Source organism: Polistes canadensis, unplaced genomic scaffold (genome assembly GCF_001313835.1).
Source record: "Polistes canadensis isolate GaletaPanama2010 unplaced genomic scaffold, ASM131383v1 scaffold_76, whole genome shotgun sequence".
NCBI lineage: Eukaryota > Metazoa > Arthropoda > Insecta > Hymenoptera > Vespidae > Polistes > Polistes canadensis.
The window spans coordinates 636,063-653,484 of NW_014569623.1; the positions used below are offsets into that span (position 1 = coordinate 636,063).

The window sequence follows — 17,422 nt, forward strand, 5'->3', positions numbered from 1 at the left end:
TTTCATTTCAATATTTTTATTTTAAGAAAATAAAGTAATACAAAATTACCCCTTCCTTACTACCCTCCCAGAAAAATAAACTAATCTAATTTATTATAATTAAAACTGTTGTTTAAATCATTTTTTATTAATTATTTCAAAGTATTCAATCATTTTATCTACAATACACTTTCTTGCATTTATTTCATTTCAATATTTTTATTTTAAGAAAATAAAGTAATACAAAATTAACCCCTTCCTTACTACCCTCCCTCAAAAAATAAATTAATCTAATTTATTATATTTAAAACTGTTGTTTAAATCATTTTTTTATTAATTATTAGAAAGTATTCAATCATTTTATCTACAATACACTTTCTTGCATTTATTTCATTTCAATATTTTTGTTTTAATAAAATAATGTAATAACTTATGTGTGTGCTTAAAAAAAAATGAAACTAATTAAATTTATTATGCTTAAAACTGTCGTTATTTTCAGAAAATATCTCATCAATTATTATACATTTAAGATCTTACACATTATTTAATACTACTTTTACTCTAAATTAAATTTACTATACTATTATATAGTATTGAAAAAAAAAATAAAGTTAACCTTAAAATTTGATAATTGTCTTCGCATAAAATACAAACTGATATTAAACCATCATCATTTAGCCTCATTGAAATTAAGCAACTTTTTTTGGTTATAACGACATTTCATTCATTAAATGCATAATTGAGAAATGATTTAAAAATTTTAGGTTATACGAATCATACTGTATATCGATGAGAGAACTAACTTTCTAAAAATTCATTTTAAAGAAGTTTCAAAGTATGACTACTAAATCGAGACTTCGATATGTATATTAAACACAAACATATTTATATTGGGTCGGGTAAAAAGTTTTTTCGTATTTATTTCCTATCATTTTATTTGTATACAACTCTGATAACATACATTTAATCGAATCAAACAACATTCTTATGTGTTTGAACTTTGATACATTACAAAACAATTCAGAAAAAAAAGGTAAATTTGATCAAAGATAATAAAGTTTTGCAAAATCCTATAGGTTTTGAAATTTTATAATTAAAAATGAAAACAATGCGACTAATTGTCAGTCAGACTGATCAAAAAGTGTTAGTAATGTTTATGAACACAATGCAGTATCAGTATGAGTAATAAAAAGTTGATTCAAAAATTACGAAATCTTAAAATTTGAATATCAAAGATACACCAAAATGCTTTGATCAATTGATAAATGGAAAAAGTTGATGAAATCATGAACGAAATGAAACAAAATTGACATATTGATAATCATGATATCCATAAGAAACTAAACATTAATCACGAAACATGTTTTCTTATTAATTCGATGAGAAATATGAATATATGTTGTTTTTATTGTTGCATTCAAATACGAAGAAACTTTATCACCAGTCCAAATATATTTATACACGTTTAATAACAGTAACGATTTACCGTTACATCGGGTGACCTTATATGAAGATAACATTGCATATATTATTTTACAAGATAAGTAATACGATATATACATTTATGTGTGTATGTGTGTATGTGTTCCGGTAATTATGGCAATGGACTACCATTGTAAATCAAAAAAAAAAAAAGAAATATATTCTATACGATTTAATTTATATTAAAAAATATATAAAAATTATAAAATAAATCGTAAAAAATATATAAATTATTTATATTTTTTACATTAACAATAACAGATCACTGTTATAATTATCAGTACAATTATATATGTTTTATGTTTTTGTGTGTGTGTGAATGTGTGTATATATAAATGTAAAAATGTTAGTGTAGCATATATAGGTATTTTAAATTGAATTATTTTTATTATAAAATACCAAATGGCAATTTTATAAACACCCTATATAAGAAAGCATTCCCGTGTCGTTACCTAACGGCGAGAAATCCAAAGGCCCGTTTCACTTCACAGCTGTCCGATATAACTGCACACTATCGATAATGACGTGTATATAATATACTTATACTTATACCGTATTAAAATCCTATTTGTGTATAAGCATTATTTAAAAATAACGATTCCCCATATGCGTTGGTATACTCTCTCTCTCTCTCTCTCTCTCTCTCTCTCTCTCTCTCGCTAATTTGTTTTAAATATCAGATATTTCATTTTCATTTATTATCCTTATTATATTCATATTAATATTTTTCAGTGAATATTTATGTAATGGAACTTACAAATGTATTTTTTATACGGGTAGAGGGATGGGGGATGCGAAAACGTAAAGTTTTTAATATATAAAAATATAAAAATTGTAATACAAATGAACAGTGAAATTAGAATAATTTTAGTTTTATAAAAATGAAAAAATTCGTCTTGATTTTATTTTTGGAATGAAATTTCATTTGTCTATTTAATATTGGATTGGATAATAAATAATGTTGGGATTTATATTGTTAATAATATTCTCTATTATTGTTTATTTCAATATAAAATATTTAATATTTGTGATATAATTTATTAATATTATTTATTTCAAATATAAATTATTAAGAATTCCGACATTAGTTATAAATCAATCCATTATTTTCATTTAAATATAAACTATAATACAAATTTTTTTTAAAACACGTTACTTTTTATTACTAATGTAATATATTATTTAAACTTTTTTTTTCACCGGTTAACCCAATAGCAAAAGTATATACAAAAAAAAAATAAGGAAAAATTATTAAATTTTATTTTCTACGAGAAAACAACGTTACATCTAAATTCTAATGCAACAAATGCATATACTTAAAAAAAAAAAACAAATACGTAAGTACAAACGTACACGTGTATTAATAAATCCTTAAAAATCAATTGGAAAAAATGATATTATTAAAAAAAATATAATATATATATATATATATTTATGTTATTATAAAAGACCGAAATTGGAGAATGTCAAGATTCACATGGTTCCTTGTCAACACATACCAAATACGTCAGTGAAAGACCGAATATTCCGGTTTATTCTCATACATTAATATTTCCCAAACACACACAGACATACACCAAGTGACCATGTGAATCTTAACATTCCCCAATTTTGATCTTTCACGGTAACACATACAGGTAATCCTCCTATAACACTGTTGACAATAATTTCCTAAAAAATCCCGTATTAAATGAGAAACCATATTACATGAGAAAACCACAGAGTTCATTATTTTAAGGTAATTTAATTTTTAAATGTATTAAACACTAAAATTATGTTATACAGTGCTTTAAAAGTACAGTTTTGTATAAAAGTTTATCATAATCATCTTATCGTGTTAAAACGAAACCGTGTTATAGGGATGCCACATTGTAGGAGGGTTCCAGAACAATTATTTATGAATCATGTTATATCGAAATTGTGTTTTAGGGAAACTGTATTATAGTGATACTGTATTATAGGGAAACTGTATTATAGGGAAACTGTATTATAGGGAAACTGTATTATAGAAAAACTGTATTATAGGGAAACTGTATTATAAGGAAACTGTATTATAGGGAAACTGTATTATAAGAAAACTGTATTATAAGAAAACTGTATTATAGGGAAACTATTATAGGGAAACTGTATTATAGAGATGTCGTGTTATAGCAGTGCTACCTGTATTTACAAATATAAATACAAATATAAAAAAGAATATGATAATAAAAAAAAAAAAAGAAACAATAGGAAAAACCCCGTCTCCACCCCTAAGAAAATTCGTATTTACCCGTGCCTCGTATTCCGATAATCAGAAATCTCTTCTCGAGACGTATCCTTCGATCGTAGATGTTTCGAAAGGATCCTCTTCAACAGATATCCGTGTTATCAATCGAACTATCATTCTCCATCGAGGCCCGTCAACTCGCACACGTTGTTGTTGATCGACCAATCCACGCCGCACATATGAGCTGCTCTCATTCTGAATTTTTTTTTTCTTTTCTTTTTTATTTCTTATTATTTTTCTTTTTTCGATCTTATAAAAATTAACGAAACTTCTCTTTAAATCGATACGATCTAATTATAATAATCTGTCAAATGCAACGTTTTTTATTTTTTCAACAAAAATTTTCAATAATCATTAACCAATCCCCGTTCTCTCTCATCCCTCCTGCCTTTTGCCACGAAGTTTTCGTTTTAGACAAAAAAAAGAAAAATTAAACAAAAGATTACTACGATTGTTTATTAATATTTATTCTTTTTTTTCTTTTTCTTTCTTTTTTAAAACACCGACGAATATTTTTACCCTCTCTCTCGTTTATTCGAAAAAGAAAAGAAAAAAAACCCCCTCCCTATATTTTTCTATTTTCTTTTTTTCTATTTTTTTTTTTTTTTTTTTTTTTNTTTTTTTTGTTTTTTTTCTGTTTTTTTTTTTTTATAATAATAATCTTACGAACACACACTTTGGAATATTTTTGTTTAACAGCCTAATTCATTTTAGGGGGAGATAATTTTAACAAACACCCCACATGGAAATCAATCTTTTTTTTTCTCTCTATCCTGTCTTTTATTCGTTGTTTTATTTTTTTACTTTTTTTTTTAATAAATTTTCCTATACATATATATATATATGTTTTTTTTCTTTCGTCGTTGTCAATTGAAAATTTTACGAACACGACGTCATATTATTATTATTATTCGAGTCTAATTTTTATTATTTGCCGATTATTTTTTTTATTTTTTATTTTTCTTTGCTTTTACGATTATTTGTCGTTCAGTTTCGTTTCGTTTCGTTTCGTTTCTTTTTAATCGATCATCGATATTCAAAACACGTAGAATAACCCGACCGTTAATCGAAACACATAAGAAAAACCATGCCTGACCTCCCGCTTTGGATGCGATCGTAAGACTAAAGTCGTCGTCCCTCCAATGACCGAGTAGATGCACGGCTTTCTCATTCCTTCTCTCTCTTTCTCTCTTTCTCTCTCTCTCTCTCTCTTTCTTTCTCTTTTTCTCTTCCTTTTTCTCAATCCTTTCTCTCCGTTTCATTTTCGTACCTATCTCTTACTCTCTCACACTATTTCTCTGTTTTTATCTTTTTTATTCTCTCAACACTGTTATGGTGGTTTATTAGTAGTGGTGTACTGAATATGTTTAAATGCAAGAAAATACCGGAAGGCCAAGAAAAAAAAAATATATATATATATTAAAGAACCTTCAAAGGAACCCATAAAACAATACATATGTTATCAATTTTTATACTTCAAATGAAATATTTTCAAATATTAATAATGGGTATGTCTGTGATATATAAATTATTGATCGATTTAATAATTATATTTGGGTGTTTGATTTTTAATTAATCAATATCATATCATATTAGTTTTATAAATGGAAATATTTGTAAAATAAAAAAAATATTACTGAGGTTTTAAATATGATGTTTAATATTTTTCAGATTTATTTTATTGCATCACGCATATGTTTGTTATGCATATCAATATATATATATTTGATATTTAACTTAAATTTTATAGGAATATCAATAAGAATCCACACAACAAATATTTCAACAATTTATCTTTATATTTATTTTCCCATCGGAATTATGGGAACCCTATCCCCCGAAAGTTTAACACACAATAAATGTACGTTTAATAATCCAAACATTTGACAAAAATTTGAATAAAATACAAACGAGAGATTAAAAAAATTAATTGATAAATATCAAATTCAAAAATATACCACACATAACTTTCTAAGAAATGAATAAAAAGAAACACTATATATATATATACATAAATATTCGTGTTAGATTCTTATTGATATTATCTACAAAATTTTGTTTAACATGAATTATCAATTATTAAACATTGTATGTGTTTTTTTAACGAATAAAAGTAATTTCCGATTTGAAGTTATTAAATCGCGTGACAAAATGTTAATACTTCTCATTAAAATCTTGTAAACTCGACAGACACCTGCAATAGTTCACTCAACTTCATTTTTTTAATTATCACTTCGAAAGAAACGTGACTGTGTTAAATGCATACAGTTATATATATACATATATATACTTATACTTTCAGTTATATATTTAAAAGCGTAAGAGGGAATGTAAAGAAAAATAAACAAATAAAACCAGACTAGATGTGGATCGGTCAATAGTATCGTATACCACTGTGAATAAGTAGTTGACCAATGATCGTCTATTACGCAAGTTACATGATAAATAAAATATATAATATCATTGACAACGGGGTGTATAATATTATAACATTAAATGATAAAAACTGTACTTTCCAAAATATCCTACAATCTAAACAACAAAAATAAAAAAGATCACACGGAAATGAATTACAACATTTTAAATACATATTACAAACAGAAACGTATACATATATAAATATATATATTAAATTGTTTGGAAAGTAATTAACATTTTTTACACGATGAAACACAAATAAAAAAAAAAAACTATTTTTTTCTAATTCAAAAATTTAGATACAATCTTATATGATCGTGAATTAATTGAATTAGATTAATTCGATATTATTAATTATTTTTTTTATTGTTATGCAACAATTAGCATATGCATCAATGAATTAAAACACGCGGTGCATCGTTCAAATCGAAATTTCAAAAATTCATTTTAACAATATTAATTCATTTAACAAATTCTTATCTATAAACTGTATATATAATTTTATGCATCCTTGCACAAACGTTATTATCTTTCTCTCTCTCTCTTTAGGGTAATAAAAGAATTATTAAATATAACGAATATATATGCTGAATTTGAGTTTCTATTTCTTATGAGATGGCAAGAAATAAAAAGAAAAACTACTCGACGAATCGAAACATAAGAAGGTTCTAAATCACGTTTTAAAGTTCATATTATAATTACGAGATATACTTTATTTAATATTAACATTATTAATATTATCAAATAAATATAACAAAACGAAAAAGAAATAAATAAATTTATTTTGTAATATTTGATCTTACACACTGTTCGTTTAAAACAATAATTACATTTTTATATATATCTTATAATATATAAGTATTATATAGTATAATATAATAAGTATATATAGTAAATAAAAAAATATATAATACTTATAATATATAATTAATACATAATTTATATTATACTATAACTTATATTATAAAATAAATAAAATACTATACAACTTATACCATAACCTATATATTATGGTATAATATATTATAAATATATAACTTATACTTATGGTATAATATATTATATATAATAAATCCAAGGTTATAACTTTCCGAATCCTGTACGACCTTAATATGTCTCGATCGAAACTGAAACTTTGGTAAAAAGAAAGGTAAGAGGGAATCAAGAGTTGTTTCGAAAGAAGAATATACAGGAGCAAAAAGTGAGCGCCGACCTTCGCGACAATTCACTCATTATACACCTCTTGTTACCTTTGCTCGAATTCGCTACGAAGTAAGAGAACAAGACAACTTTCGATCGGCTCTAACCGATGGAGAGTAAAAGTGGTGCACACGTATACTTACAAATTCCTTTCGAGAAAAAGAGAACAATTACAGTGTCCTACGTTGTCTGATTTTATTACAAACTTAACCAAATTTTTTTACAAAAAAAAAACAAAAAATACAGAAAAAACCTTCCTTTCCATTTTACCTCCTTACAAAAAAAAAACTCACTACTCCAGGATCTGACTTCTTTTCTTTTTTATTCTTCTTTCTTTTTCTTCTTCTTTAATTTTATCGAATCCTGTGTGAACTGAATTCTTAAAAATCACTGCTCGTTCTATACAAGGTGTACCCATTTTAAATAATACGAACAAATATTTTCAATTGTAAAAACAATATTATATTATTTAAATAAAAGTTTTATTTTGTTTTTTTTTTAATAAAAAAAATATATAATATATTTCAGAATATTTTTGTTTTCTTTTTATAGAGAATACTTTTGTCAAGATATGGAAGATACAACAATTTGATTTTTTATCTTGAAATTTAAGATATTGTATAATACCAATTAATGTTCTTAATGATCATTTTGTTTTTGAACGATTAAACAACTTCAAATATTTATTAACAATACTACATAAATGAATAGATTAAAAAAAAAAAAACAATAACAAGACAAATAATTGATTAATTTCGTTTATTATTTTATCAGACGTTACTTGAAATTAAACTTTGAAGTATAAGTCACTAACGTAAAGTTCATCAAAAACTTAACAACCGTAATTTCAAATCTTTCGTTTACAAAACGAATAAAATAAAAGATATTGTGTTTTTGAACGATTAAACAATTTCAAATATTTATTAACAATACTACATAAATGAATAGATTAAAAAACAAAAAACAACAACAAGACAAATAATTGATTAATTTCGTTTATTATTTTATCAGACGTTACTTGAAATTAAACTTTGAAGTATAAGTCACTAACGTAAAGTTCATCAAAAACTTAACAACCGTAATTTCAAATCTTTCGTTTACAAAACGAATAAAATAAAAGATATTGTGTTTTTGAACGATTAAACAATTTCAAATATTTATTAACAATACTACATAAATGAATAGATTAAAAAAAAAACAATAACAAGACAAATAATTGATTAATTTCGTTTATTATTTTATCAGACGTTACTTGAAATTAAACTTTGAAGTATAAGTCACTAACGTAGAGTTCATCAAAAACCTAACAACCGTAATTTCAAATCTTTCGTTTACAAAACGAATAAAATAAAAGATATTATTTGTTCGTATTAATAAAAAATAGAACACCCTGTACATATATGTATGTCCTACGTATATATATAAGATCACATTAAACCTGGCTATAGTAGAGAAAGGCAGCCACCCACTGGATTACACAACTTCTTTAGTTATTAGTATATGACGTTTACGAGTTATTCAAGCAGACAAATGATATCTCAAGATAAAATTGTCACACGTTTAACGTTACCATTATAATTCTACGATTTAAAACTAATTCAATTTCGTAATAATTTAATTATGATGTACATTTTTTTCTCTTTCTTTATATTTATTTTTATTTTTTTATTGAAATATATATATATATATATACTTTAAATATTAAATAGAAAATTATTTGTTCACGATTAAAAAGTACAGTTTAATATTTTTTTGTTTTAATACTTTGTTTTTTTCTTTTTTTTTTTTATCTTGGTCCTAATCGTAAGACGTCGGTGTGTGATTTCATTGCTTCATTAAAGATAATAACGAGGGAGAATTATTCTTAAATCTACGATGACACATTCCTACTTACGTAGGCAACACAGAAATGCATTGCTAATGTATCCTTGCTACATGCGGAGGCTGTAGTAGAAACGAATTGCAAATTATTGGCTGAAGAAATGTTACAACGATTTTCCTTTGCGGTTTATGCCAATTCTCTAGATACTTCTTATCTTTCCGTAAAAAATATCAATAAGAGTTTCACAATTAAGTATTCTATTATTAATTTCATAAATATATATTCTTTCATTAATCCGCGTTCTTTGTTTTACATTTTTTTTTACAAAACCTAATTTCGTAATATTATCATTATTATTTGTATTTATTATTACATTTATTTATTAGAGTTCGGTCATTAAATTATTACTTTTTCTTTTTTTAATTCCCTTCATAAATTTTTATTAAAAAAAAGATTATTTATTAATAAAAATATCTATTTATATAAATATGTATTTTAAGTATATATATAAATATGTATTGATTATGTGATATCGTATGATAATAAACTAATTTATCGACTGTGCAATACTAAAATAAAGATTAATTCATAAATAATTTGTCATTATATCATTATTTATATTTACTAAGTACTGTTATTTATTATTCGATCAATAAATTATATTTGTTTAATATTTTAATTAATAAATACTTTTTTTTTAATAAAAATATCTAATCACAAAAATTAGTATTTTGTGATATCGTGAGGAAAGAAAACTACCTTACCAACAGTACTCGTTCAGACAGCGCTCGAGTATTTAAATATTGAAATAAAAGCTAATTAATACATAATTAATTTAATATGCAAAATTACATGATATATCAGATAACAAGAGTATTCAAAGAATACATATATCTAAATTAAAGAAGTTAAATTAAGAATATTAACAAAATCAGAAACACCATATATCAAGTTAACTGTCAAATTATTATTGATAACATTGATGTTTGTGACAAACGTCACTGAATTACATTTAAACGTCAAAGTTAATTTGACATTTTATTGTCTCTATACACATCTTATCAAAATAATCTTGAAAATTCTTTTTAATACCTTTCCAATAATCATTGCAAATTTTTAATAAATCAAGTACTACCATCTATGAGTCATTTTATCAACCAATTCTTCCACTTGATGGCTTTGCCTTTATCCGTGCACGTGTGTTCTGTGTTGCAAAAATCATTCATTTTTTTGGCGCACAATTAGGTGAGCTTTCTTAAATCTTTTGCAATATTATATATATCAAAAATATACCAACATTATAGTTTTAAAAAATATTCATTACGTGTTAGAAATAATTTGCAATTAATACTTAAACTGAAGGAATCAAAAGGTTCTCTTTTTTCCCCATTTGACAAAATATACTTTGTCCTCGTCTGTACGGTATCGTGTCTCTTGCTTCGACAAACGAGCCGTTTAAGACGATGGCGAATCTTTCAAACACCGTATTTAGCAATCTTCTATTCCACGTTTTGCACATGTGCTATCAATTTTCTAACCAACGTCTTATATAACAAGAATTTTCTCAAAAGAAAAATCACTATTTATTTAAATTTATGTATAAATTAAAATTATGTTTTATATGTGTATATATATATACATATATATGAATTTTCTTTTGGAATGGTATGAAAAAAAGAAATTATTGTTCAAAGTTACAGATATAAAAGATGCCATCCGACGCAAAGAAGAAACAACAACAAAAAAAGAAAGAGGCTGCGAAAGCCAGGCAATCAGGCAAGAAACCAATTAACAATCAAACTAAAGGCGCAGAAGATGGCAAAGATCAAAATATTGCATCAGAAGAATCTGTTGAAAATGGAACTAATGGAACAACTATTAGCGTAGAAGGTATAAACATTTCAATGCGTCATATAGTTCGATTAAAAATGAATACTTGTTTAACTAGAAAAGCATTTGTTAAATCCTACATAATACAATTATGTCTTGTATAGAGGCATTATGCTTAAAGCTTGAAGCAGATGCAAGACTCAACGCAGAAGCACGTTCATGCACTGGATCATTGGCTTCGCATCCACGAAGTAGAGACATCAAGATATCTAACTTTTCTATAACATTTCACGGTTGCGAACTATTGCAAGATACTATGTTGGAATTAAATTGTGGAAGACGTTACGGTTTACTTGGTCTCAATGGTTCAGGAAAATCAACTTTGTTAGCGGTACTTGGAAATCGTGAAGTTCCTATACCAGATCAAATAGATATTTTTCACTTGACCAGGGAAATGCCTGCCAGCAATAAAACTGCTTTAGAATGTGTCATGGAAGTTGACGAGGAAAGAGTTAGACTCGAAAAGCTTGCAGAAGAATTGATCGATTGTGAAGAAGAAGATGCTCAGGTTTCAAACCTTTTATATGAATAATTCATAAAATATAATATAGTTAATTCTTTTTTCATTTCTATATCCTAATATTTTTCTAGGAACAATTAATGGATGTATATGAACGATTAGATGACATGGCTGCTGATACTGCTGAAGCACGAGCTGCTCATATTTTACATGGTTTAGGTTTTACTTCTCAAATGCAAAAAACTGCCACTAAAGATTTTTCTGGAGGATGGCGGATGCGTATAGCTCTTGCTAGGTAAATTAACATTTATATCAGTAAAACAAGATATAATCAATGTTAATGGATTCTAATCATTGAATATTTATATAGAGCACTATACGTGAAGCCTCATTTATTATTGCTCGATGAACCAACTAATCATTTAGATCTTGATGCTTGTGTTTGGTTGGAAGAAGAATTGAAAACGTATAAACGAATTTTAGTAATCATTTCACATTCGCAAGATTTTCTTAATGGCATTTGTACAAATATTATACATGTCAATAAGAAACAATTAAAATATTACACAGGAAATTATGAGGCATTTATTAAAACAAGGTAAAAATATATTTTATCGACTTTTTTTTTTTTCTTTTTGTATTATGATTACGTAATAATTCATATATTATTATATTATTTGTTTAATTATGTTATCAGAATGGAGTTATTAGAAAATCAAGCTAAACAATATAATTGGGAACAAGATCAAATTGCGCATATGAAGAATTATATTGCACGATTTGGGCACGGTTCTGCTAAATTAGCTAGACAAGCTCAATCGAAAGAAAAAACTTTAGCAAAAATGGTCGCGCAAGGTCTTACGGAAAAAGTAGTTAATGATAAAACATTGAATTTTTATTTCCCATCCTGTGGAACTATTCCCCCACCTGTTATCATGGTTCAAAATGTTAGCTTTCGTTATAATGAAAATTCCCCCTGGATATACAAAAATTTGGAGTTTGGTATTGATTTAGACACTAGACTCGCTTTAGTAGGACCCAATGGTGCCGGAAAGAGTACATTACTAAAACTACTTTACGGAGATGTAAGTTTTAATAATTTCAATTATATAATATGTCCTAATATATATTTTACTTAGTAAATATTATTTTGTTCCACAGTTGGTACCTACAAGTGGTATGATTCGTAAAAATAGTCATCTACGTATAGGAAGATATCACCAGCATTTACATGAACTTTTAGATTTAGATATTTCTCCATTGGATTATATGATGAAAGCTTTTCCCGATGTTAAGGAACGAGAAGAAATGCGAAAAATTATTGGTCGTTATGGACTTACTGGACGACAACAAGTATGCAAATGAATCTAAAAAGAAAAAAAAAGAAGACAGGGAATCAAATACATAAATGAATTTTTCTTTATAGGTCTGTCCTATTCGTCAACTATCCGATGGTCAACGTTGCCGAGTAGTATTTGCCTGGTTAGCGTGGCAAGTTCCACATTTGTTACTTCTTGATGAACCTACCAATCATCTTGATATGGAAACAATAGATGCACTTGCAGAAGCAATTAATGATTTTGATGGAGGAATGGTGCTTGTATCTCACGATTTTAGACTGATAAATCAAGTACGTAAGAAAATACAAAATTCAAATATAATAATGTTCTATGAATGGAAATAAGAAAAATAATATATAAATTATATTATTTAAAGTTCCCTTAGAAATATATACTTGTATTATAAAATTATAAATTTATTTATATATTATTTTCTTATTTTTGCTTTATGTACATATATGTGATATACATAAAAATAATTGCTTAATTATTTATAAATAGGTTGCGGAAGAGATATGGGTATGTGAAAATGGAGCAGTTACAAAATGGAGTGGTAATATTTTGAATTACAAGGAACATCTTAAAAACAAAGTTCTTAACGATAATCAGAAAAGACAGAAGGATTTTATCAATAGAGGAAAATAATGCAAGGCCCTTTATTATTCAATATATATATATATATATTACATTTCTCGTTTTATCCAGAGCACTCTTTCTATCTCTCTCTCATTTCTTATTTGAAAATTTTACCAACTGTCTTGATCAATTATCGTCACTGCACTTATGCTACTATGTAGCGTATCGGTGACACGAGATTATTTAGTTAATTTATTTAAAACTAATACATTATGAAATATACTACAAATGTATATTTACTACGGCCATTAATTCCTAATTTAATGAAACTTTTTCTCTCTTTCTATTTTTCTCACACCGTGCAGTTTAATTTTTTCCATCGATCATAAGTTACCCCTTTGGTGCTTTTTCTACAACAAAGTATCATTAGTGTTATTATTCAAAACAAATAATCAATTTGTGTATGAACATTATTAATCACTTCAATGAAACAAATTTTAGATATTTCTCCTTGCAAAATTATTATGTGACTTACACAAAAAGAAAATATATATATATATAAAAAAAAAAAACAAAAGTATGACTTGTAATATCTAAATGTTTCAAATTGATGCTTTGAAGAGTTCTATATATATAAGAATAATAATAATAATATGTAAATCCTGTAGAAATATAAAACAAAAAAAAAAAGTAAAAAATGAAAATTAATTTTGATCAAACATTGATTTTTTTCTCCATCGAATCTTATACAATGATTTATATTTTAAGCAATCATAAGCTTCATATTATTTTCGATAGAAAATATATAATATAAATAAGAAAATATACGAAAATACTTCGTTGATTCTTACAAAATACATGATCTATATTCTATCGAATGTAATATGAAAGATTGCTGTTTTTAGAAACCCATGGGTTAATGATGACACTATTTTTATGTTATTTTACTTAATCAATGTGTGTGTATATATGTATGTAAATGAAAGAAAACACAAGGAAAAGTAAAAGTAGAATTTTTCTATTTTTTATGCTGTCTAGAAACTTTTTTTTCTTTTAGAAGAAAAAAAAAACAAATCTAAATTTATAGAAATTAATCGAAAATCAACCAAAAAAAATCTAATAATCGTTTCAATCTTATCAACGAAATTAAATTATTCGAAACTAGTAACTTATGTTTGTTTGAAAAAAACAAAAAAAAGAAATAAAAATTACATAGATAACCATTTATAGAATTAAATAATCATTAATGACTAATTATAAACTAAATAATCCTTAATAACTATTTATAAAAAACTAAATGTTTCTCTTATTCTTAAAACCTTGTAACTCGAAATAATAATTATAATTATTACTTATATATAGTTCAATGTTTCTTATTATTATAAACCTTATAACTAAATGTTTCTTATTAGAACCTTATTAAAACATTTTACGAAAATTTATTTTAAGACTATTTTTTACTACTGCATAAAAATATTAAAAAGGAAAAAAAAAACACCTTTTACATTAATAATGTATCCAAACTTTAAATTAATTAAAATATTACAAAAAGAAAATAGGAATTATGTCGTTAATAAGAATTCGTAATGAAATATTAAAAATATACATCATATTATTGAATGAAAATAATTTAACATAAATTCTTGTTTCATTACTCATCTCATTATCATACTTATAGATAACCGATTTTATTATCTTATCATTTAATATATAATTCTATCTATACGACTAATCCTCTTCAGATGCTATTAACAATATTGCAATCTGTGAACAGAAAAAAATCTAAAAAAAAAGATTTATAATTAAACAAGAATTGATGAAAACCAAAAGCCATCAGTGAAAATGTTTTGACAATAAATGCATAATTCACATACTAAACCAAATCCTAGAAAATTTGTTCACACACACACACATAAATTCATACATTCATACATTTAGACAAAAAAACCAACACCACGACTACTACGAGAATACAACAAACTAGAAACAGTGGAATAGAGTCTTGCCAAAATCGATGAACCTAAAACAAAAATAAATTTTATATTACTACGTATAAAAGGTTTTAATCACGGTCGCTTATGCTCGTTTCGGACAAAACACATCTACGAATACAACCAGGAACCCGTGCCGATATTGGACCTTTCATCCTCGGCATGATTGAGCACCGGAGGGACTTTAAATTTTAACTTACGACCTGCTAACTGTTATATTACATATATGTGACATTTTAAAATTAAAATGACGCATGTACGAAATATGAACAGATAGCATTAGAAGTTCTGCGATGGCTCCAAAACACTCCTACTTCGTAGCAAATGGTCCAGCTGCATCCCTCGTACACCAGACCCATCGGAGAATTCCTCGATGCACTTTACCACACACTCCCGTGACTCTAATAACGCGGTAAACGAATATAAGAAACTATAAAAGAGTTTCTTATCGCGAAACCGAAATTTTTCTTAAACGGCGAACAACACTGACTCTACATACGCGTTTGATTTGAATTTAATTTGCGTCCGGTCACTGACTCTACTTCGCGATAAAAAAATGTTACTTTAATTACTCGTACAAATACTGACTCTACAATCTACTTCAAAGACTGCATTGCACGCAGTCAATGCAAAGAAAAATTTCACTCCCGATACGCGGTCACTTCACTGATACACTTCACTGACTCTACTTCGCGAACAGTCTGTACGACTGTTTTTAAAATTAAAAAACTATAACCTTATACGAAAACAAACTCTAAGTGCAATTAACTGCATTGATCGCAGTTAATTTTACATATAAATTACAAAAATAACGCGAACGCGAAACGCGACCGAATTTTTTATTAACGAGCGAACGTGCTTCTAATCCGTGATTTTAAATTATATTTATAAACGATCAAACACTCCCGGTACATTGCTTCGCGCACGAAATGCAATTGTGTACTGAAAAAGAAAAAAAGAAAAAGAACAATTAATATCGTAGTCGTAATAAAAAAACCATTGAAAAATTATCATAGAGAATGTTTGAATGCCCGATGGGTCTCCTACCCTTAGGATGACGATGACCGAATGCACTGACTCTACTTCGCGATTAAATTTCACTTTAATTATTCGTACAAATACTGACTCTACTCCGCGATAAAAATTTGATTTTAATTATTCGTACAAACATTGACTCTAATTTTGACAACTGCATTGCACGCAGTTCAAATATCAAATACTAACACAAACACTCACCCTTCTGAAAAGAGAGAAAAGAAMAAAACGATTAGAATCATTGTTATCGTTTAAAAATTACAAGTAATTATGAAAGAAATGTTTAATATAAAAATGAATTTACCTTTAATCTCCAGTGATGAATGCATGATGGGTCTCCTACCCTTAGGATGACGATGGCACACGTATAAACCAAATAAAAGAAACTTTCGGAGTTTCTTTACCCGAAAAAACGAAACTTTTCCATACGGCGAGCAACACTGACTCTAATTTCCGATTTTTCTTTAACAATGCAAACACTCGAGTACCTCATTGCCAACGCGCACGATTGCAATGATGTTCTGAAACAGAAAATAAAAAAGAACGATTAGTATCATCATCGAAATAAAATGACCATTGCAAATTTATCATAGAAAATTCTACTTACATGTAGTCTTCAGTGATGAATGCCTGATGAGTCTCCTACCCTTAGGATGACGATGACCAGTAGACGTTAACGAAAATAAAAAACTATAAAACAGTTTTTTATCGCGACCACAAACGCGAACGCGACCGAGACGTGCTTTTACCGACCGCACTGCACGTCAAAAACGACTGAAAGAATACACAAGATTAGTGTTCCTATAAAATAAATCGAGTATTTTAATGTGGGATATAATATGAATGTAGTATTMAAGTGAAAACAATGAAATGAATTGTAATATGTTATTGATTAGGAAAATGAAAGAAACTAATTATTATTATAATGTTTTTGGTAAGCGGTCTTTGGCTAGATTTTACTTG

General features: G+C 26.5%; 2 protein-coding genes across 3 annotated transcripts in view; one reads left to right on the plus strand and one right to left on the minus strand.

The window, feature by feature from the left end:
* Nucleotides 1–4,280, minus strand: part of LOC106786549 — a 38,657-nt gene extending 34,377 nt beyond the window's left edge. Inside the window, exon 1 of the mRNA XM_014748052.1 lies at nucleotides 3,731–4,280. The gene's annotated coding sequence lies outside the window, so the exon portion shown is untranslated. The remainder of the gene's footprint in view (nucleotides 1–3,730) is intronic.
* A 6,028-nt stretch (nucleotides 4,281–10,308) lies between these two features.
* Nucleotides 10,309–13,738, plus strand: LOC106786552 (ATP-binding cassette sub-family F member 2). 2 transcript variants are annotated; one of them, XM_014748057.1, is made up of 9 exons: nucleotides 10,309–10,412; nucleotides 10,862–11,057; nucleotides 11,162–11,565; nucleotides 11,649–11,812; nucleotides 11,888–12,115; nucleotides 12,215–12,602; nucleotides 12,679–12,870; nucleotides 12,944–13,147; nucleotides 13,359–13,738. In XM_014748057.1, exons 2-9 carry the CDS (start codon nucleotides 10,877–10,879, stop codon nucleotides 13,500–13,502), a joined length of 1,905 nt encoding a protein of 634 aa, XP_014603543.1. In that variant the 5' UTR covers nucleotides 10,309–10,412; nucleotides 10,862–10,876; the 3' UTR covers nucleotides 13,503–13,738. The 2 variants fall into 2 exon arrangements, with proteins under 2 accessions (XP_014603543.1, XP_014603544.1); XM_014748058.1 differs by having other exon boundaries at nucleotides 10,328–10,412; nucleotides 10,868–11,057.
* Nucleotides 13,739–17,422: the final 3,684 nt, after the last annotated feature.